This window comes from Alligator sinensis, unplaced genomic scaffold (assembly GCF_000455745.1).
Source record: "Alligator sinensis unplaced genomic scaffold, ASM45574v1 scaffold140_1, whole genome shotgun sequence".
Lineage (NCBI taxonomy): Eukaryota > Metazoa > Chordata > Crocodylia > Alligatoridae > Alligator > Alligator sinensis.
The window spans coordinates 6,125,885-6,149,923 of NW_005841836.1; the positions used below are offsets into that span (position 1 = coordinate 6,125,885).

Here is a 24,039-nt window from a genome sequence, read left to right on the forward strand (position 1 = left end):
AGGACCTGGCCAGAAACTATCACCCTATGTGTAATATGATACACATTAAAATTAGAGCCTGATACAAACAAGATACAAAGATATCCTGTATTTAACAAGTAACATCTTTGAGGCTGGATCACCATTTTTGCAGCTTGTTTTCTAGTGATAAATTGCTTGAATGTGTGGCATGTTACAATTTATTGCTCTATGAATATGTTAATCTCCCTTTAAATTTAACATCTACCAAGAGCTAATAACATTTCTGTATATAGCCTGTGCCTAATTTAGGTGTCTACATCTGTCCCTTCTTTTTCCTCAATCTGATCTGGTATTTAGAAACAGAAAAGTATGGCTGAAAGGGACCCCCAGAACTCATCCAGCATTTCTCAATCCAAAAGTGGGTCACAAGAATATATGAAAGGATCACAAACAAACTTTAAAAATGGATCAAAAAACTTTAAACATGGATTTTCCTTTAAAGGAGAAAAACGTGGGAAATAGTGGGTTTTCTCTCGCAGGCTGGCAGAGCTAAAGCCTGCAAAGGGCTATGTGCCCCCCCTACCCCCCTGTGGAGCTGGGACCTCGGGGCAGGGGGCAGAAGGTCTGGAATGAGGGGCACTAGGTCGGGACTGGCCATCAGTGTTTACAAATAGGTCCTGGTACAAAAAAAGTGGAGAACCACTAATCTACTCCAGTCCCCTATCCACAGTATCCCAATACAAGTCCTTTCCTAACATATTTCTAAAACTACATAATCAATCCACACTGGCACGACTATGAGGCATATTGCCCAAAGGCACTAAAAACAGCCAAACCTGCCACAAGTAAAACTGGAGGATGAGGGCTGTCACTATCCTGCTGCCAGAAGGTTTCTTAAAATGTTTTCAAGTGATGCAAGGAAGAGGCCCAGGCCCCGCAGCTGTAGGAGAAGGTAAAATCCCCCGTGGTCCATACAATTTGACTACGAGGCCAAATTTCTTCCTGATCCCAACTGTGGCTATCAATCTGACCCTGGGGAGGGATCAGCTTCCTTTAGCCAGGAAACTTCCGATTTTTGTCCCAGCAAGAGCATTAATATACCCCAGTCAGTCAAAATCCTCAGCAAACTGAGGAAGGTGGAAAAAAAACTCCACCAACAAAAAAATAACTTGACACCTGTATCAACAGAAAGGGGGAAAAAATCCTTCTCAGCCTCATGTGGCAGCCAGCAAAGCTCAGAAGCATGGGAAAAAACAAACACCCTTTATTCTGCTTTGCAACCTGGGAACAGCAAACATAAGTCTACACATCATACCCTCTAAATAAAGAGCCAGAACTCCCCTTTCTGTATCTCCTTCATAAACTTATCCCAGCTGCTTTCATCTTATTTCATAACTAAGCCAGTTGTGGAGCTCTGCTTATCCACTGATTGTTCATCCCACTTAAAATGAATCAGGGCAAGATTATAGATGGCCCAGTCCAAAAACGAATAAATCCAGTAGTAAAATTCCCTTTATTTCATTGTGTTCTGGACCAGGCCTGTAGCTAACAATTATTAATTTCTCCTTTAATAAAATGAATCAGTTACAGCATGTTATGTCTGTTATATTAATGCTGTTATTTTTTCCAAAATACTTATAAATACAAGGCTAGAGTGAAAAAAATGAAAAGCCTAAGATATTGCATAGCAAAGACTGTTAAAACATGTGACTTTACTAACTTAGAATGCTCATCACCAGACTATGCAAGAAACATTGTGTGCACACACACAGTCAGTTCTGATTTGAATGAAATGTGTTCAAGAATTTGTACCACTTAGGTGCTGTCTTTTCTTATGAAAAAATGCTCTCATCTCTTATATTGAGATAAATGCATTTAGGTATATATTGTGATGCATGTAATGGATGAAATGAATGAGTTCATTGAGCAACAGCTCTCAAAATGTACTGCAAATAGTACACTACTTACTTACCAGAGCACAGGACAGCTACATAATGTGTTAGTAAAGTTAACAGGAATGACATAAATATGAATTCAAGTAACAGGACTCAGCCAAAAAGAGAGCAGGAACATAGGGCTCTTTTATTATGACGGATGTGATTCGCTTGGAATTAAAATTTGTTGCATGACTGGACCATTCCATTAAAAAAAATGGATCAGAGGCTTCCAAGCTAGGAATGGACTTTGTTGTCACTAGCAAAACCTTATTTCAAAAGCCCTAGATTTATCATTTCTCTTCAGATTACATCCACACACATAGTTAACAGTAGTGATTCCTAGTCTGTTATAAATTTTCCATAGTCATCAACTAGCTCTGTTCTTTCCATGTATCACTGCTTTGAGTCCTATGCTCATCATACTTTGCATTCTAATATCTATGATACTCGTAACATGGACTTCCACAGTGTGTTATACAGTGAGTTCTAATTTCAGGTTTCAGCATTAACTACTATACTGAATAGCCTAACTAGAGAGACAGAATGCCATTTCGTAGCTAAAGCAACAAGGATGTCTTTCTTCTCAGCTTGATCCAAAGCACATCAAAGTCACTAAGAAGCCTTCCATTGATTTCAGTGAGCTCTGGGTCAAGACTCAGTACCATCATTTCACATCCTTCTGAGAATTCAAACCAATGACCAGAAAGAGGATATGACCTTTGGCAGCTTTTCTAATCTTGGCTTTGCTGGAGCTTTGGAAGATTAGACTGAAGATCCTCAAAAGAGAGGGAAAATAGATTCATTGACTTGGTGCAGATGGAGTCTCAGGTATTACTCAGTTTCAGGGTAGGCTTTTAGGCTACTTGGCTGTGGTGTTCCTCCTCTCACAAGTCATATGGGAAGAATAGAAAGGAATATGGCTTGATTGCATGTAAATAATATTTGCAACAGATACACTATAATTACATTTCTGCCAAAAATTCTTGAGAATCAGGACTAGGAGCAGGCAGTACAAAGAACAGCTGAGATACAGGATGGTGTGGAAGTGACATAAGTTGGTTTGCTACAAAGTGATTGCATTGCAAGGACTGCCATATTAAATACCTCAGTGGATGCATCTACATGTGCAATTAATACAAAGCAATAAACTCTGGAGCAATTTGAGCTGTAATAAACTATTCCTGGGCACATGCACCCATGCCAGCACAAATATGAGCTGGGGTAGAGTAGGCCTGGGCTGGCAGGAGGCACAGGAGGTCAGTCCTGGGATCCAGGTAGTGGCCTCCAGTTGTGTCGGGGCTGGCTGGGGCACAAGGATGCTGAAAGTGTGGAGTTGTGTGGCTAGGAGGCAGGCAGAAGTCTGGCCCCTAGCTGGCTCGGCTGACCAGACACAATTTATCCCTGCAGTCAGCAGCTACATATGAGTTTCAGGTAAATTTCCCTGTCATAAAATAGTACTGTCCCTGACGGTAGTATCTTATTGCAGTATTAATTAGTTTACTGCAGGCTAATATTGTTGCATGTCTAGATGGCAATGCTTTACTTTGCAGCTAATTAGTCTACTCCAGTAAAGTGCATGGGTAGACACAGCCAGTGAGAGGCACAGAAAGCTATCAGGTTTTATTCTAAACAAATGTATTTTAAGTTTCTTAAGTAACATATTAGGCTACCATTAATCTTTCTAGCAGTTAGTGTCACAAAGAGAGTTTTTAACTGTTATTATTCTATGTATAAACAGAAACAGTGTTTACAAAACGTAGCTATTTTGAGGCTGGAGAAATGAGACGCCAGGATGAAATAAAATTCTGTCTTTAATGTGCTTCTGTTCAAAACAGTTCCAGGAAAGTGAAGATGATGCAAAATAGCCCTATTTTTTTGCTTGTCTGTCTCTCATATATTGTGTCTTGAAATGATATCTTACAAAGTTAAAATTATTTTTTTAAGTATAACATAATACTGTGTGTCACAGAAGATTGAGGGCCAGAATCTCCCAGCAACAGTGTCTAATTCCAAAAGAACCCCGGACAACTCTAAATGTACCCAATGTCTTCTCCGATGTATGCTAATTAGCACGTGTTGGAGCAGACTCAACGTCTCATGTATTCAGCATCCCCGTGCTTCAAAATGGCAGTGAGGGTGCTTTCACTAAAGCTGTTTGAATGAGCTTTAGTTAAAGCATCCCTGCTGCCATTTTGAAGTGCAGGATGGTGAATTCATGAAGCGCTTTAATTAGAGTGGCTCCTAAAAGCCACTCTAATTAAAGTGCTTCCCTTCCCCTCCCCAGCCCTAGCGCAGAGCACATGTAAAGATGCCCTTTGAAATGAGCAGGGTTACAGCTCTCCCCTTGAAATCTAGCCGTGGTGTGTGTGGTCATTGTTGTGTTTACCAGAAAACTCAGTCCTCATGGGTGCCTGTAGATGTGCAGGGAGACTACACTGACATGCTGTAATTAATCAAGTCTGCTGGAGTGTGCTAATTAGCACACCTGCAGTGGCCTCCGTGTCTCGTATCACCATCCCCACACTTCAAAATGGCAGTGGGGACACTTTAACTAAAGCTTGTTGAATGAGCTTAAAGCACCCGCCATTTTGAAGCATGGGGACACTGGTATATGAGGTGCTGCAGTGTGTTAATTAGAGTGGCCTCAGAGCTGCTCCAATTAAAGTGCCCCCCTGCCCAACCTTGGAGCATATGTGAAAATGCCCAATGAGAACATGGTTGGCTGATTTGCAGGGCCTGAAGAATGGCAGCTCTTTAGTCTCCTTCTTAGGCAGCTCTTTAGTCTGTTCAAATTCGCAGATGACACTAAGATGTGGGGAGAAGTGGGTACACTTGAAGGGAGGGACAGGCTGCAATTGGATCTGGACAGGTTACAGGGGTGGGCAGATAAGAATAGATGGGATTCAATACTGACAAGTGCAGGGTACTGCACCTAGGGAGGAAGAACTAGCAGCAGACCTACAGGCTGGGGAACTCCTTTCTCATCAGCACAGAGACAGAAAAGGATCTTGGAGTCATTATAGACTCCAAGATGAACATGGGCCGCCAATGTGGGGACGCAGTCAGGAAGGCTAACTGCAGCTTGTCATGCATCCACAGATGCATCACGAGCAGGTCCAAGGAGGTGATCCTCCCCCTCTATATGACATTGGTCAGGCTGCAGTTGGAGTACTGCATCCAGTTCTGGGCGCCGCACTTCAGGAGGGATGTGGACAGCATTGAGAGGGTCCAGAGGAGGCCACTTGCATGATCAGGGGGCAGCAGGGCAGGCCCTACAAGGAGAGGCTACAGGACCTGAACCTGTTCAGTCTTCACAAGAGAAGGCTGAGAGGGGATCTGGTAGCCGTCTTTAACTGGCCAAGGGAGACCAGCAGGCAATGGAAGAGTCCCTGTTCCCCGAGCACTACTGGGAGTAACAAGGAATAATGGCCATAAGTTGACGGAGAGTAGGTTCAGGCTAGATATCAGGAGGCGCTACTTCACAGTTGGGGGTCGGACTTGATGATCTGCTCAGGTCCCTTCCGACCCTACCAACTATGAAACTATAGTGAGTTGAATGGTTCTAGGAAATTGAAACACCTCTGAATTTAGATTAGATCAGAAAGCCATGCAAAAATGTGCAATATCAGAATACTTTGCCATTCTTTGTATCCAGGCAGAGGAAAAGGAATCATGAAAAGATCTGTCAGCCCTGTCTCAAAAATAATGTATATGCATGCAGAAGTTTCTTAGTATCTTATTAAATAAAAAGATAACCTTCAGTAATGTTTTGACTTAGCAGACTCTTATGTATTCTCTGTAGCCCCCAGTGTCACCCAAGGGTGCATTTTCAGAAATGCTGAATAACATGAGCTCTAGTTTGTCCACGAGAGCACTGGTGCTTTGAGAAACAGGCTGTAATACAGCAGCCTAAATTCTCAAGAGATTTTGGATGCTAAGTTTCTAGGTACTTACCTTGGATCACTGCAGAGTGGCCTTATGTAGTTAAGGTGTAGCACTTCCTGAAACCTAGAACCTCTTTAAGATCTCTCAAGTTGAGCACTTAGACGTTGCTAGTCACTTTTGCAAACAAAGGTTTTATTGAGAAAAAATTTCATAATCACCAGAATGGATTGCCAAGTTGGATATACAAACAATTTACAGTACTGTGGATCAAAAGGGGTGGAATTTTAATATACATCAGCTGCTCTGGTAATTGTCCCTGTGACTGCCCAGTGAAAGTTACTATAGGTTAGCTTTCTCTTACCAAAGAAGAAGAGTGTCCGTATAGGCAGTTACTAGAGGCTGCATACACACCAGTTATTATTCAAATAATCTGGGAGAATTCTGCCAGGTGCGCTGTCTGGGTACAGAAATTTATTCAGAGCTGCATGTACAGACATTCGAGTGCTGAACCCTGAAGTGTGGAGAAGCTGACACTGTGCAGCCAGGGGGTGTCCCTGTGCATACATCTCACCTGGCTCTGTAGGCTTCTTTAGTCTGCCTGGTGACAGATCGCGGCAGTCCCTCTTTCAGAAGAAACCGAATGTCTTTATGAGGCCAGAGTAGCTGATTTATAGTCCAGATACCTCCCCACAACTTTTGCGCTAAGGTAAATTGTTCTGTTTGTACTAAAAGTCACATTTTCAAAAACACCTTAGGCATGAAGCCCCAGTGAAAGTCAGAATGAACATTTTCAAAATACTGTCATGTAGTTTTTAGGTTTTTTGGCTGAAACAGAATTTTCTTTTTTCATATGTTTTCCATAGGGGAAGAGATAAAGAAAGATAAAAGAGGGAAAAATCAGCCAAGTTGGGGGATGGGGGGAGTTTCCATTCAAATTGAAGCAAAATGCAGTTTTTGGTTGCAATCAAAAATCAAAAAGCAGCACAAAAGCTACAGAAACACTGGTTTAAAAAACTGAAAGGACTGAGGTGTTGTAGAAGAGCAGAGGATGAGACGGTATGAGAGGCACGACTGACAGTTTTGTGCCCTGGGTAGAAGAAGACAGTGGCTGAGCCACCACTACTTGTATTACTGGATAGGCAGAGGTGGCAGCTGCTATTTATGTCTCCTACCCCACCTCCTCTCCCCATCTAACCCCCACAAAATCAGCTCCTGGGGCTGGCGCCCTCCTCCTCCTCCCCCCAACCTTAGTTACACTTCTGACAATGCCAGTCAATGGTAGCAAGTAGGATTGTGCGAAGCAGGCCATATTCAATTCGGATTCAGATTTGGCTGGATTCGGGGGACAGTGATTCAAGTAGTTGATCTGGATTACTGTTCTGATTTGATTTGGCCGAATCCGAAGATTTGATTTTGATTCGGAGAATCAGCGATTTGCCCTGAGACACAGCTTTATATGTTTTTTCTACATACCTTGAGGTACCAGGCATGGCTCATGAATGCTGAGATGGTGGGGAGCATGTAGCGTCCCACAGGAGCCCGGGGTGGGTGCCCCTGCGTGTTTAGTGGCAGACCCGGAAGCAGACCAGAAGTACTTTTTTTTTTTTTTTTTTAAGTAAAGCACACTCTGTTGGAAAAAACAGCCTCAGGGGGACCCCAGGTGCCCCCCCAGACCCAGGAGGCACCAGTTGCCAATCCATGGGGCAGGAGGGTCCCCCATGCACTCCACGGTGGACCCTTAAGTAAACCGGAAGTGCTTCTGGTCTACTTCGAGGTCCACCACCGAGCACGCTGGAGACCCCTCTGCATTCCCATGGGTCGCTCCATCCGCCCTACCATCTTGAGGTATGTAGGAAAAACATTTAAAGCTGTGTCTATGTCCAAATCATTGAATCTCTCTGAATCAAATTGGAGGCTTCTGATTCAATTTGAAGAGATTAATGGGTCTCCTGATTCAATTTGGATTCAGAGATTTGGCCCCTGAATCAGGCCGAATCTCCACCAAATTGAATCGGCAACCGAAGCTTTGCACAGCCCTAGTAGCAAGCAGCAGGTAGAATCTCCAGGAGCGAAGAGGGCACGTGGCATGTGACACAAAGGAGATCATTCTAGACTGAGCGATTACTCCTGTGACTGAGATCACACAATCCAAATGCATGTGCTTAAATTTTGATTATCCAAATTGTAGCCCTGTCTGCCAACATCAATTAATTGCAATAAAGTGTTTTAATGGGCAAGCTCCATTAGATTAACTTGTTCCTTTTTCCCCCAGGATATTCAAATAATTGAGCTACTGCAGTTCCATACTGTCATGTTCTCTTGTGCATGCAATCTTGGGGCACTGCATAAGGAATTTGTACCTACTGCCCCTGGATTTGAAGGGTTTCCCTGATTCTGACTGTAGGTAAGGTGCTTGGGGGTCTCTGAGAAAAAAATTATCCAGTACCTAGAAGAGCCAGGAAGTGGGACCGTCACCTCACACCTCATCAAGAAGGACTGTTTGAGACAAATTTGACAACTCTTTCCATGATTCCTTCCCCTCTGACTGGGTACGGACACGTTCTTAAACTGTGCGCTTTGAGAATTGAGAACAGTGCACTCTGATATACTGCACATGGCTTTCTGATCTAACCTAAACTCAGAGGTGGGTGATGAAGGCATATTGATCACATCCAATAAAGGAAAAGTTGCTTGCTTGGATTATTTCCCTGTACAGGAATTGATCTATCAGCGATATTATATTGAGATTTTCCAAAAAAAACCCACACTCACGCTTTAGGACACATAACAAATTTAGATAAGAGCAGTGTTACCCACTAGTAAGATTGCAGGTTTTCCTTGGTGCCACTCCAGAGAGGAACTGAGTCCATTTCAGCCCCAACCTAGAAGCCTTGGCTCATTACTTTCAAGTCATAGCAAGCCCATGCTGGTCAATTCTGGGTATTTCAGTCCTTTGGGTCTCAAAAAAAATGGGAACATAAAAACTGCTGTTTACTAGGTCAGACCATAGGTCCATCAAGCCAAATATCCACGCTGAGGGAGAGAATGACAAGGGCATCAACAGTTTCCAGCCTCGCTCCTCTCCCATTGCAACTTCCAGCATTCAGAGGTTTAGGAAGTTTTGATTTGGAGGCTGCACCACTATCTACCATATTCAATACCTGCTGATGGACCTTCCTCCAAGAATTTATCCAGTCCTCTTTTGAATTGGGTTAAGCTGCTAGCTTCCATAACTTCTTGTGGCAATGAGTTCTGCAAATTAATTACTCACTCTGTGAAAAAGACTTTCCTTTTCTTAGTTTTAAACCTATTACTCAGTAGTTTAATTTTATATACCCTAGTTCTAGCATGGTGAGAGACAGTAAATAAGAAAACCATATTTATTTTCTCTTTCTCTGCTTCATTTAATATTTTTTAAACCTTTGTAACACCCCCCACACCCTAAAATAGTGAATATTCACACAGTCGCACTATCATAGATTTTCTTCATGACTCTGAGCCTCAGCCTACTGACGTCAATGAATTTACTCCCATTGACTTCCGTGGGCTTTGAATTAGGCCTGAATAATCATATTTGATCTTTCTTTTGAAATGCACAGGTGTTTGTTACTTTTTCTTTTCTTTATAAAAAGAAAATTCTATTCATAGCAGGCTGTGTTTCATGCAGAATGAAAAAGACAGGCTAGTAATCTAGAAATGGAGTTCTATTGGGAAAGAGAGGGTTCAGGCTTTCATTAATCAGTTTTTTCCTAATAATATTCATGTTGAAATTATTTGCAGTCATGAAAGTAAAGGTCTAAACAACTCTTCATTTGAGCAAGGTCAAATTTAATTTATCTCTCTTTAGGAGTGGACAGATGAAGTTTTCAGTTTGGCAACAAACCTGTTGGCACACAACATGTCAAGAGATGCATGTTTGGAAAAAGCGTAAGTAACGGTAATATTTATTGCAAAGGATGTTACTCCTTTTTCTGAGTCATTCCCCTTTTTTTCTTTATGTTAGTCAGATTGCCATCTATTGTTTATATTTTGAAAGGTTGTCATTTTTGTAAACACAGATTCTCCTCTCTCGTTGAGTTCAAAAACCTAATATCTGAACTGTAATGTTAAAAAAGAAATTGGGGAAATAAGGTTCTTTTCACAAACTACTACCGAGAAGTCACAGCTGGACTATGTTTTTCAATGCAATCTTCCTGTTGCACACAGAGGGAATGTCTCCAGCTCTTGGCACTGCTGCTCTGGGTTAAAAACAATAAATTTCAGACTGGCTTACGTCTCTATTTTTTTTCTTTGTTATCTGTTATTAGTCAAAGAATGAAAAGTACAAGATTTCCATTTTCCTCAGTTTAATCCCACAGGTCTCGGCACTCAGTAGAGTGAAATTGTAAATCTGTTCATCTAGATTGGCTGGCACAATGCATAGATTCTGAGTACTTGTACGACAAAGTATAAAGGGCTGTTTATGAGACATTTTAGGGATAAAAATAGCAGGCACCTCGCAAATTAAAGAGAAATAGCTGAATCAATCCAAGATTAGTAGGTGTCACATGGATGATGAATGCACAGACAGAGATAGTTTTGTTTAAATGGCAGTGTTGAGGATAAAGCCTGCCAGGTAAAAATGATGTATCCTGGCGGGTGTTACCTTGCTGGCCTCAACTCGTTATGAGGAAAATGGTATTCACATTCAGCCTCACACGTCCCTTGTGAAATCTAGCTCCTTTGCTTTTAAGAACTTGTCCCAAGTACTGCATAATTCCTGTACTGGAATAGTTGCCATTTTAAAGGTTAAAACACTGAGACTTTGATTCCTTCTCTCAACTTGGAAGCTAAGCCTGAACTAGACTGAACACAGCAAACACAGCTTTGGGGATAGGTGAAAAGTATGCTGCCCAAGGTACACTGGAAGCAAAGGATACTTGCCTATGTTTCTTTGGGGGGTGTGGTGCTTGTGGGCGTGTGCAAATTTTATTTGGATATGTAATATTGTGCCCCCTTTTACCACTCGTACCTTCATGTGCCCAGTCAGCTCTGCCCAGGGTATGTAATAGAAAAGAGCTGCTGCTCAGTCACATACATACTGTTCTGCTGAGTATCCATGATAAGTGTTCCATTAAATGGGGTGCGTTTACACATGCATTAATGAACTTTAGTTTATATGAATTAAATCTAGTTCCTTCACGGTGAGGTACTAGGCAAATGCATGTTAGCCTGTCTTAATGTACATTAACTAAATAGCATGGGTCACTTACATGTGCTCCGGAGAAGGTGCGGAGGGGGCAGCACTTTAATTAGAATGACTCCAAGAGTCATTCCAATTAAAGCACTGCTGCGTCTCGTGTACCAACATCCCCACACTTAAAAAGGAGGGCGGGGGCACATGAACTAAAGCTCATTTGATGAACTTTAGATAAAGCACCCCTGCTGCCATTTTTAAGTGCAGGGATGCTGATACACGAAGCGGAGGAGGCTGCGGGAGCACAGCAATTGCCATGCTCCAGCAGACTCTATTAATCTTTTTCAGATATGTGGGGAGCCGGAGGAAAAGCAGGGGCAACATTGGACCCCTGCTCAACCAGATGGGGCAACTGACAACTGACGCCCAGGAAAAAGCCAACCTATTAAATAGGTACTTTGCGTCAGTCTTTCATCAGTCCCATGGGACTCCCATGCCCGCTACAGGGCCGGGAAGTCCGGGTGAGGGTGATCCCCTGCCCTCCCTTAATGCTGACTTTCTGAAGGAACATCTTGAGAAGCTGGATACCTTCAAGTCAGCTGGCCCTGACAATCTTCACCCCAGGGTACTCAAGGAGCTGGCGAGCATCATAGCCCAGCCTCTAGCACGGATCTTTGAAAACTCTTGGCGCTCTGGTGTAGTGCCCGAAGACTGGAAGAAGGCCAATGTGGTGCCTATCTTCAAGAAAGGGAGGAAAGTGGATCCGGCTAACTATAGGCCCATCAGCCTGACTTCTATCCCGGGGAAGATCTTAGAAAATTTTATTAAAGAGGCCATCCTTAATGGACTGGCCGACAACAACATCTTAAGGGATAGCCAGCACGGGTTTGTTGCGGGTAGGTCTTGCTTGACCAATCTCATTTCCTTCTACGACCAGGTGACCTATCACCTGGACAAGGGAGAAGAGATTGATGTCATATATCTTGACTTCAAAAAAGCCTTCGATCTGGTGTCCCATGATCGCCTCTTGGAGAAACTGGCCAATTGTCGCCTTGGGTCCTCCACGATCCGCTGGCTGGAAAATTGGCTCCGGGGTCGGACCCAGAGGGTAGTAATCGATGGAAGTCACTCATCGTGGTGTCCTGTGACCAGTGGGGTCCCCCAAGGCTCTGTCCTTGGACCCATACTGTTCAACATCTTCATTAATGATGTGGACACTGGAGTCAGAAGCGGACTGGCCAAGTTCACCAATGACACCAAACTTTGGGGCAAAGCATCCACACCAGAAGACAGGCAGGTTATCCAGGCTGACCTGGACAGGCTCAGCAAGTGGGCGGACGAGAATCTGATGGTGTTCAACGCCGATAAATGCAAGGTTCTCCACCTTGGGAAAAAAAACCCGCAGCATCCTTATAGGCTCGGCAGTGCTATGTTGGCTAGCACTATGGAAGAAAGAGACTTGGGGGTCATCATTGACCACAAGATGAGTGAGACCGCAGCTGGAGTACTGTGTCCAGTTTTGGGTTCCACAATTCAAAAAGGGTGTGGAGAAGCTTGAGAGAGTCCAGAGAAGAGCCACGTGCATGATCAGAGGTCAGGGAAGCAGACCCTACGATGACAGGCTGAGAGCCCTGGGGCTCTTTAGCCTGAAAAAGCGCAGGCTCAGGGGTGATCTGATGGCCACTTACAAGTTTATCAGGGGTGACCACCAGCATCTGGGGGAATGTTTGTTCACCAGAGCGCCCCAAGGGATGACGAGGTCGAATGGTCACAAACTACTTCAAGATCGTTTCAGGCTGGACATAAGGAAGAACTTCTTTACTGTCCGAGCCCCCAAGGTCTGGAACAGCCTGCCACCGGAGGTGGTTCAAGCGCCTTCATTGAACACCTTCAAGATGAAACTGGATGCTTATCTTGCTGGGATCCTATGACCCCAGCTGACTTCCTGCCCTTTGGGCGGGGGGCTGGACTCGATGATCTTCCGAGGTCCCTTCCAGCCCTGATGTCTATGAAATCTATGAAATCTAGTCTGCTCCAACGCACTTGTGTATAGGTGCCCATGGTTTTTAAGTGATGCTTAATGCGCATTAGCCTATTTTAATGTGCACTAGCTAAATATCACAGTGTTTTAGTGATGCTTTAATGTGCATTAAAATAAGTTAATGTGCATTAAAGTGCATGTATAGACATGCCTGCTGTGTAGTAATAACAGTGGTCTCTGTTGCAGTCCACTCTTTTGGATCCCTTTACTATGGTTATTTAGTTCAATTCATAGAAATAAAGCCACAATAAAGTAAACAGCAAGCATGGTATTGTCATGTCTCTTATTTTCCCACTAATTAATAACTCAGGTACTACAGCATTTCCAGGGGCCTTGGCAATGATACCAAAGCAGAGTTATTCAAGGAATCTTTAACTTTGAAGATAAAACATCTTGTCCCAATTTAATTACTATATGGCCATCCCAATCCAGTTAGAACCCTTTCATCTAATAGAAAAATGATTACATTAGAGCCAAATTATAAAGACATTTTCTTTTTTTGGCATCCAAACTTTTCTCATATCTGGAAGTGTATTTATAAAAAGACTGAAAGTTTTCCTCTGCTCAGGTTACATGAGGAAGTTAGATTGCATTTCACAGAATAGGCACTTTGCATTTAAATTGCTCTTTTCTTTCATTGTGAAGTAGATTTTTCACACATTCCTGGAGTAGACAGCAAAGGTTTAAACAGGGCTAACTTGAGATCATTAAGTCCAATGTCAATCATAGCCACCAGGTTGCTATTGGACAGTATGCTCAGCTGCTGATGGTGGTAGTATTTTCAGCAGCAGCACCTATAATCAGCTGTGGAGAAAAAAATAACGTCCAGACCCCTCCAGATGGCTTCAGGAGAAGATAAAACAGCACATTTTCAGGGTTCCCTAGAAAGTATCAAAGAATTCTGAAGAAAAAGGCAGATCAGCAGGGATGCCAACCCTTGCTGTTCTGTCACAAGTATCATGACATTTGAAGGCTTACAAAAATACATATCTGAGACTCTCAACTTCTGCTTGAAAAAAGTAAGTCTTTAGCCCTCTGTTACAGAGAACAGTTTGCTTCAGGAAAGCAAATAAAACTCAAAATATACTTAAAAAAAAACAAAATTATCCTGATATTTAAGTCAATTTAATAGTGTATTGTTTAATGTTTGGGATTGGCAAAATGGTAGTACAGGAGAAGTGCCCTCTTTGGAAAATATAAGTATCACAAACAAATAGATAAATAAATAAATAAATATGCTTCCTCATAGGCATATGCACATGTGTGTACATATATATGTACAGGCAGACAAAGAATGATTTGTGAAAATGACGTTTTTAGCAGTGATTACACAGACTACAGTGTTAGAAATCACTGTTTTTGACAGTGCTACAAATGTTCTCCTCCTGGAAGTATTATCTTTTTGGAGGGGCGAAAGTCATGTGAACCATGCAAATATCTATAGTTTAATTTTGAAAAAATGCCAAATCCGAAAGTTGCAATAAAATTAGTTTTGGTTCAGATAAAATATTTTGTTTAAGTGGAAATGAAATTCGTCCTTTGAGATTCATTGGGGATCCTTTTTAATTTTTTACATCAAATTTTAGGACATTTTGACACAAAAATGTACATAAAATTAAAACTAAACATGTCAACACAAAATATATCATTTTTTCTTTTTGTTTGTAAGTTTTATTTTTATGTAAATATGAACAGTTCAACAAAAAGGAGACATAAGTAGCAAATGTCTTGATGTTAATAAATCTGCATTTTTTTTACAAAAAGCTTCTGGTTGAAAAAAAATCCATACATTTCTAGTTTTAATTTTCTCTGAACAAAAAGCAAAACAAAGAAAAAAGATCCTGTAAAATCATTACAAGTACAATCCCCAGTAAATGCCCATAGGCCTGTTCTAATGCCTGTTGAAATCAATGGAACAACTCCCATTTCAATGGGCTTTGACTCAGCCTCTTCTGTGTGATTATGGATTTGCAAGGCTTGGACAAAAGAGATATATTCTGTCCTGAGGCATTAATGGACAGGGGATAGGTAAAGCTGTGGGTATGGAGATAAAGGATAGATTGAGTCCAGGTGCTGTGCTTAGATGCCAGAATGTAGGTGGTTTTAGTAGGTGATTAGGAGATTTGCTTACTAAAAAAACTCTAATGCTCTCCTAGCCCCTTTAACCACTAGAGAGGACTTTGAACCTGGCACAGGTGGGGGGTCCTGAATGGTGGTCATACTCATTTGAACCAGTGATTCTAAGTTTTTGAGCCTGTCCCTGCCTGCTAAAATGTGTTCACACTCCCACCGGTGGAGAGGGAAAGTTGTACACAAGAGCCAGGAACACCGACAGTCCCCCCATTCTGGAGAGTGCATCCCTTAGCAGCCCATGTATCTGGTCTAGCAGAGCATAGGAAGCAGACTGCTCTGCATCCAGGAATAAGGCTCCTTGTTCAGGGAGCAGATCTTGTGCTCTCTAGGGCAAAAGAAGGAGTAGATAATCTCTGTCCAATTCCAAATGCTGTGATGTGCCTGTATTTGGCGTCATGGAGGGAGAGAAGGTTTCTTTTTCTTTTTAAAGGGTGATCTGAGAAATGGAAATAGGACTAAGCAAAAGAAAATGTACACTGATAGTGAGGAAATGGTCCTACCAATGGAATCCTTTGGGCTATGGAAGACCTTTCCAAGGGTGATGGATGGCTCTATGACTTAAACCTGAATAGGACACAATACATGTGTGTGTGTGTACACACACACACACACACACACACATGCACATACACTTATGCATATACATATATACACATACACAATCACTTAACACTTTGATAAGACTATAAGGCGCAAATTTACTCTGCCTTCTACCTGACTTCAAAATTTCAGCTAACTATGTCTCCGTGGACACAGCAGCAAGGAGCAACTCTCCACAGTTGGTCAATCCATTTCTCATCTCTGTGCTTTTGCGCAGCACAGTGTCAGCACTGAAAATTTTTGTATCAGATCCTAGTGTCCTGACCATGTTTGTACTGTCCCACCTGACTGCTTTTGACTGTGACTGCATTACTGTCCTGACACTCAAATATTTATGCTCTCCTGCCAGATTTTTCAGATAGCTCCAAATAAGCGAGTCAAATTTGCAGGCTGACAGAAATAATTGAGCCCAACTAAAAGACTGTTTGCAAAGTGTTTTTTTTTTTAATGCTGGAGGAAAAATAAATACATTTAAACTTGTTTTCCCACCACAGTTACACAAAACTGAAGCTGCAAGTCACACCAGAAGGACGTATTCCTCTGAAGACGTAAGTTCTTGTCTTCTTTGTTATTGGTTCTTTCAGCTTGAAGTTATGAAGTTGGGGTTTGGACAGGGACTGGGCTGTCATCCCTTTGCATGAAATCATCTGCTTGTACTTGCAGTATGTCTCCTGTGCAAGCAATAACATGGGGTATCCCCACACTGTTGTGCCTGCACACTGCACCCTGAACTAGATAGCCTGCTTCCGAGTTGGAAACCAGTTCTGTCTCCAGGAGGGTAGAATTGGGCCTCATTCCTGATGTCCTCAGTGACAGGATTGCCACCCAAGCTGTTCAAAAGGAAGAAGAGCTTTATGGTTTGTGCACAGGATGCCTGAGTTTAAGTCTCTTCTTTGCCAGACATTTCACTTGGCCTAAATCACTTGGTCTTCCCATGCCTGCAAAAATAGAAATATTATCAAAATCCCTCATGCAGGGTATGGAAAGTTAAGTATATTAGAGATCACTGAGATACTTTGATGAAAGAAGCCATAATCACTAGAGTACCTAGATACCTGTTGAGGCAGTAGTGTGGAGATACCACAAAAGTCATATCATATACACAAGCGTGTAGCCACTTGTGGCGGGAGTTGAACTGGGAACCTAGAGGTGAAAGGAATCAGAGGTCTCTCCCTCCTAGGGTCAGTCTGCCCACATGTGGTATAGCTACTTCTCCTTCATCCTTCCTCCCCTTCCCTCTTAGCCATGCTCTACAGGACAAGCATGGATTTTTTTTTCATATTGTAACCATTGTAATTTTAAAAAAATTAAAAAATAGCATTTCTATTTTAATATCTGGTTATGAAGCAAACGATAAACACACAGGTCTTTCAAAAATGTCACTGTGCTGTGCAATCTATTTAGCCTTGTATTTTTTGCACAGCTTGTAGTTGTATAACACAGAACTATGTAATGTGCCACTGAATTAATTCCTCTGTTGATTTCCATTTGGCAGCATATACCGCCTATTTTCCACTGACAGAAAACGAGTGGAGACTGCGTTAGAAGCTTGCAATCTTCCCTCTGCCAGGGTAAGCATTTTGAGTTTCTTCCTGGTCCACTCTGAAGTTCCACTGTAGTCAGTAGGTGCTGGTCCACTGCTGATTCCAGTTGTGACTTCTCAAGGGTTGATTATTCCTCTTGAGACGTGCTTGTGCAGCAGGTCTTCAGCCAGTTAATCTTTCTCTCCTGCACAAAAATTACACTCCCCCAGACTCCAAAGGCATCTATCTGCAAAACTGAGCATTTTTGTTTTGAGGCTGGTTGAGCTTGAAGGAAGTGTGAACAGACTGGAGGGAAGGACAGAGAGTCGTATGTCTTCCCCTGTGGATACCACATGAGACTCTAATATAGTCAGTGTCTCCATTTCATTTCACTTGACACCACTGCAACATTAGCTGTGCTTGAATGCTGCCCCTCACCTGACTCCTGTTCAGACACAAATATCTCTAATTTGAGTGAAGTGGTTTACTCTGCCTAGCTCACTCCCAAGTGAACTGGGTTAAGAACTCAAGGGCCTCGATGCTGGAACTAATAATACAATGGGGATGCAGCTACTCTATGCTGCTAATCCAATCACTCTGTGCTGCTAATCCAGTCCCTCTGTACAGCTAATCCAAGCACTCTGTGCAGCTTGAGTGGCGTTTGGCAAGGGTGATTGCTCTCACTCCAGCAAGGCTCATTCAAGTGTAGTTAACTCCGGATAACGCTGCAGTGAAAAGTAAGCCTTCTGTCTTTCTGCTGTATCCAGTTTCAGTGAGATCCAGTAACAGCTGCCACCAGGTAGTCCCTTTCAGCATAGTCCCAGTGGATATAAGACAGAACTCTTCTGCAGAGGTACAAACCTCACAGGCTGTTTCATGGGTGGTTCATTAAAGTGAGTCAAATACAGGGTGAGGCAACATAGCAATAGGGCCAAATCTTCACAAAAAGAGCCTGTTCAGTCCAACCAACAGCTATTTCAGAAATTTGGGGGGTAGAAATGAAAATAAAGAGATAGAATGAAACTTAGAAACTCTCCCAACCCCAAATAATTTATGGAAATATTTGTCAGGCATAGATAAAGATTATGAAAATCTAAAGTGATTGTGGAAATAATGCACTGCATAATACCATGAACAACAGACACTTGATTGGTTTTCTACCTATTCATTTATTCCTTTCAAAATGGTGGCACCTTAAAGACAAACTCATTCAGAAAGGCATAAACTTTTGGTAAGCTACAGCCTACTTTGACAAATGCTATGAATCCATTGCAATGGATGGATCCATAGCATTTGACAAAGCTGGCTGTAGCCTATGAAAGCTCAGGCCTTTTTGAAAGAGTTTGTCTATAAGGTGTCACCCTGCCCTGCATTCTCCCTGATTTAAGATTAAGAAGACTTAACTACCTTTCTTTAAAAATGTTGGTAGGTCAGAAACATGAAGATATTTATTTTAAGACTTTTTTTTCATTGAAATAGTAACAAACTTAGCATTTAGGATGAGCTATTCAAAAGTCATTCAGGCATGCTTTTTTAGCTCATTTGAATTAATGCATCTGTTTACTGAGTAGTAATAAGGATAAAAAATATTTCTTAAGTCTCACTGAGAGATACATAAACATCTTTAGCATCTTTGAGAGAAACCACAACCTTTCTGGTTTTTTTATTTAAGTCAATAGTCAGTATTATCTAGACATTGCTCCATATGTGTTGCTGGGATACCAGTATGAAAAGTATTAATAGTCTGAGAAAGCTCTTATATATTGTGAACAAAAAAAAAGGTACATTTCAGCCAATAAAGAAAACTCATCTGATTATCCTGCAAATAAAACCTTTTAAAAGTCACAAGTTTGCATTGCACTGCTACGTGGCCAAATCATTGATGAAACAGCAAATTCAAACCCATACAAAGTACTAGCTCTCAATAAGATGTATTGATATCATAGAGTCCATTTCAGAAAAAGGGCATTCGGAGCATTATTTGATAGTTCATTCAGTGCACCCACCTCATTTGCTGGGTGCTTTTTATTTTGTTTTAAATTATGTCTTCTGAAAATCCAAATATTTTTTCTAATGTGCATAGCAAAGTCATTTAAATTATTCACTAAGAAAGTTTAGGACTCATGAGCCAAATTTTTCATGTGAGATGAAAATATGTTAAGCACAGGCTTGAGTAGCTTAGGTGCCTGCCGCATATTACACTTAAGACATGCTTAACCAGTTCACACGTTAAAGCAATGAATGGTACCATAAAACAAAGAATATGCTACAAAGATGTTCCACAAAAAATGTGTAATCACTTTGGACTGGTTCCTATAATGCCATTAACTGAACCCCTGGCCAGGTGACTCCATGTGGCTCTGAGCTATGTCATTTAATGGGACTCCCAGCCATGGGGAAGCACTATGCAGTCCCGTAACTGGAGCCTCATCAGCTGATGGGGCTTCCAGCTGCGGAGGGTACACCATGACTTTGGCAGGCTTAGATCAGCTGACAGGACTCCCAGCTATGGGAGTGGATGGTGTGCCCCCATTACTGGGAGCCCAGAATAGCTGATGGGGCTCCCAGCCCTAGGAGTTTGCTACTTGCTGGTGCAGGGGGAGCTCAGTATTGTGATCCCAGGCTCCCCCTGCCCCAGCAATAAGGCATGATAGGATCTGATGCTCAGTCTCACAGTCACGTCTCCTGTCATGCATTCCTAAATTATAGTAGCCTTGAGCTGAGCTGACTATGAGTGATGTCATTTACAGAATTGCTGCAGTGATGCTTGCCCCTGACCCAGTGCTTCCAACCCCAACCTCTGGTATGTTCCCAATGCTGCGGCTGGCCAAAGGCAACTTGTAGTGACTTCAGTTCTAAAATGGGGAATATTCTCCCCCCAACTAGAAGCAAAGTTTCTACAGCCTTTGTACAATGCTGCAAAAAAACAGCAGGGAAGAAACTTTTCCCTGAGCACCTAAAATTCAACACTCATTTAGGCACCTTATTGACAGTTTATTTCTACAAGAAGTTGATCACTCTGACCCATGTTGCTTTAAGTGCAGGAATCTTCCTATTGACTTTAATAGGATGACTCACATGCCTCAAATTAAGCACATGATTAAGAGCTTTGCAGGATTGGGGTTAGCAGACTAGAGCACTTAACACTTTGCAAGATCAAGACCTAAGCGGTCTGATTTTCCAAAGTGTTGAGCAACCATTGAAATGGAGGTGGAGGAAGGGGTAGGGAAATTTTCAAAAATGCCGGAGACCTTGGGCACTTTTGAAAATCTCAGATGGTTAGAAGTGAATGAGAGGCATAAGGCACTCAACATTTGGAAAATAAAGGGCAATATGAACTTAAGAGTTTTATTTTAGATACCCTGTTTCATAAATGTTGTCTATGTAGATTGTTTTCTGCACAGCAATTCATACAGACATCCTTGGAAAACAGCAAGGAAGTCTGAATGTTAGCTTGAAAATAAAATAACTGCTTATTAAATTCTACCAGTGCAGATTGTCATGGTATGTGTTGTGCCATTAAATAAACAACAGAGAGATACAGATGCTACGAAAACAAGTGGAACACCAGACAAATCATAAATCATCAGTGCCTGAAATTAATCAAGAGCCTTAATGACAAAGTAATAGAGAATGCCAAAGATTCAGCAAAGCTAGAAATGAGAGATGTTTTCATGCCATGCAGAAAGTTGTGCAGTTTATTCATAAGTCACCAAAAGAACTCAGGTACAGAAGGTGTATGGATTGCTGCACTCGTATATGGCTGCCTTGCAGGCCAGAATATTGAAAGTAACGGCATATTTTAATCATTTTTGGCATTCAAGATGTTGTAATCTAAATGTAGTGATTGTCTGACGTTGCATGTTAGATTGTAAGTGTTTAGGGCCAAGCTTTCATCTTCTGTCTTTGTCTTTGTGTTTTGTAGGGCAGCTTGCACATTGTCAGAAGTCAATAAATAATTATAAAAAGGGCTATAAAATTTCTCATACTTATTTCTGGCCCAAAGCTTGCATTGATTATTTTTTGTATAGTTGTGTTCATGAATGAATGGGAATTCAAATGCCTCTCTGAATTTGAACCACACTGCATAGAAAAGAAGACAGAAACCTTGATCTCTGGTCTCCAGGAAAGGGCCTCATCTTGCCAACTACTGAGCGTCTTCAAACTCCCATTAAGGCAAATACAATTTTAAGTCTATGGGAACTTAAAGATCCTCAGTGATTGTAGCTTTGAGGTTAAAATTGTCCATATGAGAAACACTCATTTAGGAAAACAATGGTATATGTTAATTAACTGCGTATTGGTTACACAGACTTTAGATGCTATGCAAATTGGCATGCATGCTTCACTGAGTAGTGTAAATGTTTTACTAATCAAGCTCTGCTCAGAAGACATACAACAGTGCTGAGCTAAACTGAAGCTAAGTTGACACGGCCAAGGTTCATCTAACTGACACAGCCAAGGTTTGTCCAAATTTAGCAGTTCACTATGGTGTGAAATAAGTCAGTTATTTTGCCTGTTCCTATGTGATCATTCCTAATGGCTAAAATCTTTTTAAAATGGTTTTAATGTCAGATTACAAAGGAAAACGTTAGGTATTGTAAAATTACCAGAAGTTATCCTTTGCTACTGCAGGTGGCTTTGCTTTGTTTTGTTTTTAAGATTGGATAGCAGTTAATTTTAGAAAAATACCTGTTTTCAGCTGTGGCACAGTACTTTTTAGATGCTGAGCACATCACAAATAAAGTCTTTTCTGCCTGATTCTATGGAACACTCTTATATGAAGCCGCTGCCTATAGATTATGCCCACACAAACAAGTACATTTCACAGCTACTACTCGATTGTACAAAATTCTTTTCCAGAATTGTTACTATTTGTTCTGTGTTGTGCCCCAAAATATTTAACGTGTTGCTTAAATTTAGCCTTAAATCGTAGTAACTACATTTAAAGACTGCATTAATTCTTTGGAAACACTTTCTCCACTGAGTTCTCAAAGATACATAAATAAGGAAAACTCATCTCCATTTTCCACCTACCGCTTAAGCAAACATCTGAGAAAGTCCAAATGGGTTCCACTTAATGCACTGATATTTTTGGATTAAAAAAATGAAAAACAATGTCATCTAGATGCCTTCCCGTTTTGTAAACATGCACCCCATTCCCCGAGCAGTTGCACTTCGGTCTGTGATCAGGAATGCAGGTTTGCCCTGGTTCAACTCTTTGGGTGCCTGAACACAGGCGTAGAGGCTGTAATTACAGCATGTTGGAAGAGACTTGATTAATCGTTGGAACACACTTGCTTGAGCGTGACAATTACTGTGCTCCAGCAGTCTCCCGCATCTCAAGTATCAGTGAACCTGTGCTTCAAAATGGCGGCAGGGAGCACTTGAACTAGCTCGTTGCTTTAGTTCAAGCACCCCCGTCACCATTTGGGAGCACAGGGATGCTGATACGTGAGATGCTGTGGCACTTTAATTAGAGTGCAGGCCCCCACCTGTGGAGCATGTGTAACAGTGCCCAGGAGACAGAAGTCCTAATCGTTGCAAGCACCACTGCAGGTTGATCACTAGATGGTTCTCTCCTCTTTCACCAGTGCCCAAGCCTAATTCTTGCAAGGCGGTTAGCTTTTAATATATATATTTTTATGATCACCCAAGTTGGAGCTGAGAAGGATCATTCCTAGACACCTGTTCACATAATTCATTGGTACAGCTTTGAACAGACACAAGGCAGATGGTGGTCACATTGCTTAGTGCCCTTCTGGAAGGTGTTCAGATCTGTAGTGATCAGCATGATACAAGAATTGAAGATGATACATGACAGAAGGTACACAAAAAAGAACAGAATAGAATTTGTGTAGGTGTAAGGAGCCACCATCGTGGGGCTTATTTGAACCGGAGCTAAGGGACTGACATCATCGTGTAACTTGATGGGTCTGCCAGGGCCAGCAGAATCACATCCAACAGAAGAATTTTGGCTGCCCTGTGCTGCACCAGCCTGTCACTCTGCTTTGTCCTTGTTTGCCTTTAAGGCTTGTCTCTTGGCTCTTGCCCTGGACTCTTCCTCAGCCTGGTTGCCAATCTGTTGCTTCGTACATGCTTCAACCTATCTTCTGAGACCTGGCCTGGATCCTGCCTCAGCCTCATCTCCATTTTCTAGTTTCTGTCTAAGCTTTGTTTCTACCCCTATTCTGTTTCTGCCTGGTCTCCTGGACTTCCTTTGTTCTAATATCTGGCTCTGTCTTGACTACAGTTTTGGGTCTTGGCCCCAGGGTGGTCTTTGCCTGATTCCTGGCTCCTTGGTACAACTTCTGATGCTGGTGTGGCTTCATCTGCTGACTCAAATGCTTGCTCTGGTCCATCAGATCACATATGCTTCAGTTCTTTTTAGCCTATAAACAGTGTTTCATACATAGACAATAGGCCAAATCTTTGCTTCTATCTAAGTCCCTTTATTCCACACTGGCACTTTCCCTGTCTTACAGAAATCTCCTAATACAGTGGTTCTCAACCTTTTTAGATTCAGCACACCCCTCCAAAAAATTCTGAATTTGGCAACATCCCCAGTTGGGAACCACTGATGCACTACCTCTGCTTACCTCCTGCCTATATTAGGGTTATCTGATAAACATAAAGCAAGCAGGAGCAGAGGCCTAACTAATGAGTTTTTGACGCTGGGCAGATCTTCCCTGTTCCTCTGAGGGGTGGTAGGGTGCTCTGAGTGCTGGAAAGCAATGGGTGAGGAGGAAGGAGCATGAGTGTCCCCACATCCAGAATCTCTGA

The 24,039-nt window shown here is 42.0% G+C and overlaps 1 protein-coding gene across 5 annotated transcripts in view; it reads left to right on the top strand.

Annotated features, from left to right (window-relative positions):
• The window catches only part of PLCB1 (phospholipase C beta 1), a 737,260-nt gene that overhangs the window by 438,304 nt on the left and 274,917 nt on the right, over window positions 1-24,039 (top strand). For all 5 annotated transcript variants that reach the window (XM_025202227.1, XM_025202200.1, XM_025202212.1 and 2 more), the window contains exons 4-6: window positions 9,631-9,710; window positions 16,228-16,281; window positions 17,229-17,304. In XM_025202227.1, the coding sequence (XP_025058012.1) occupies window positions 9,631-9,710; window positions 16,228-16,281; window positions 17,229-17,304 (210 nt within the window). The remainder of the gene's footprint in view (window positions 1-9,630; window positions 9,711-16,227; window positions 16,282-17,228; window positions 17,305-24,039) is intronic.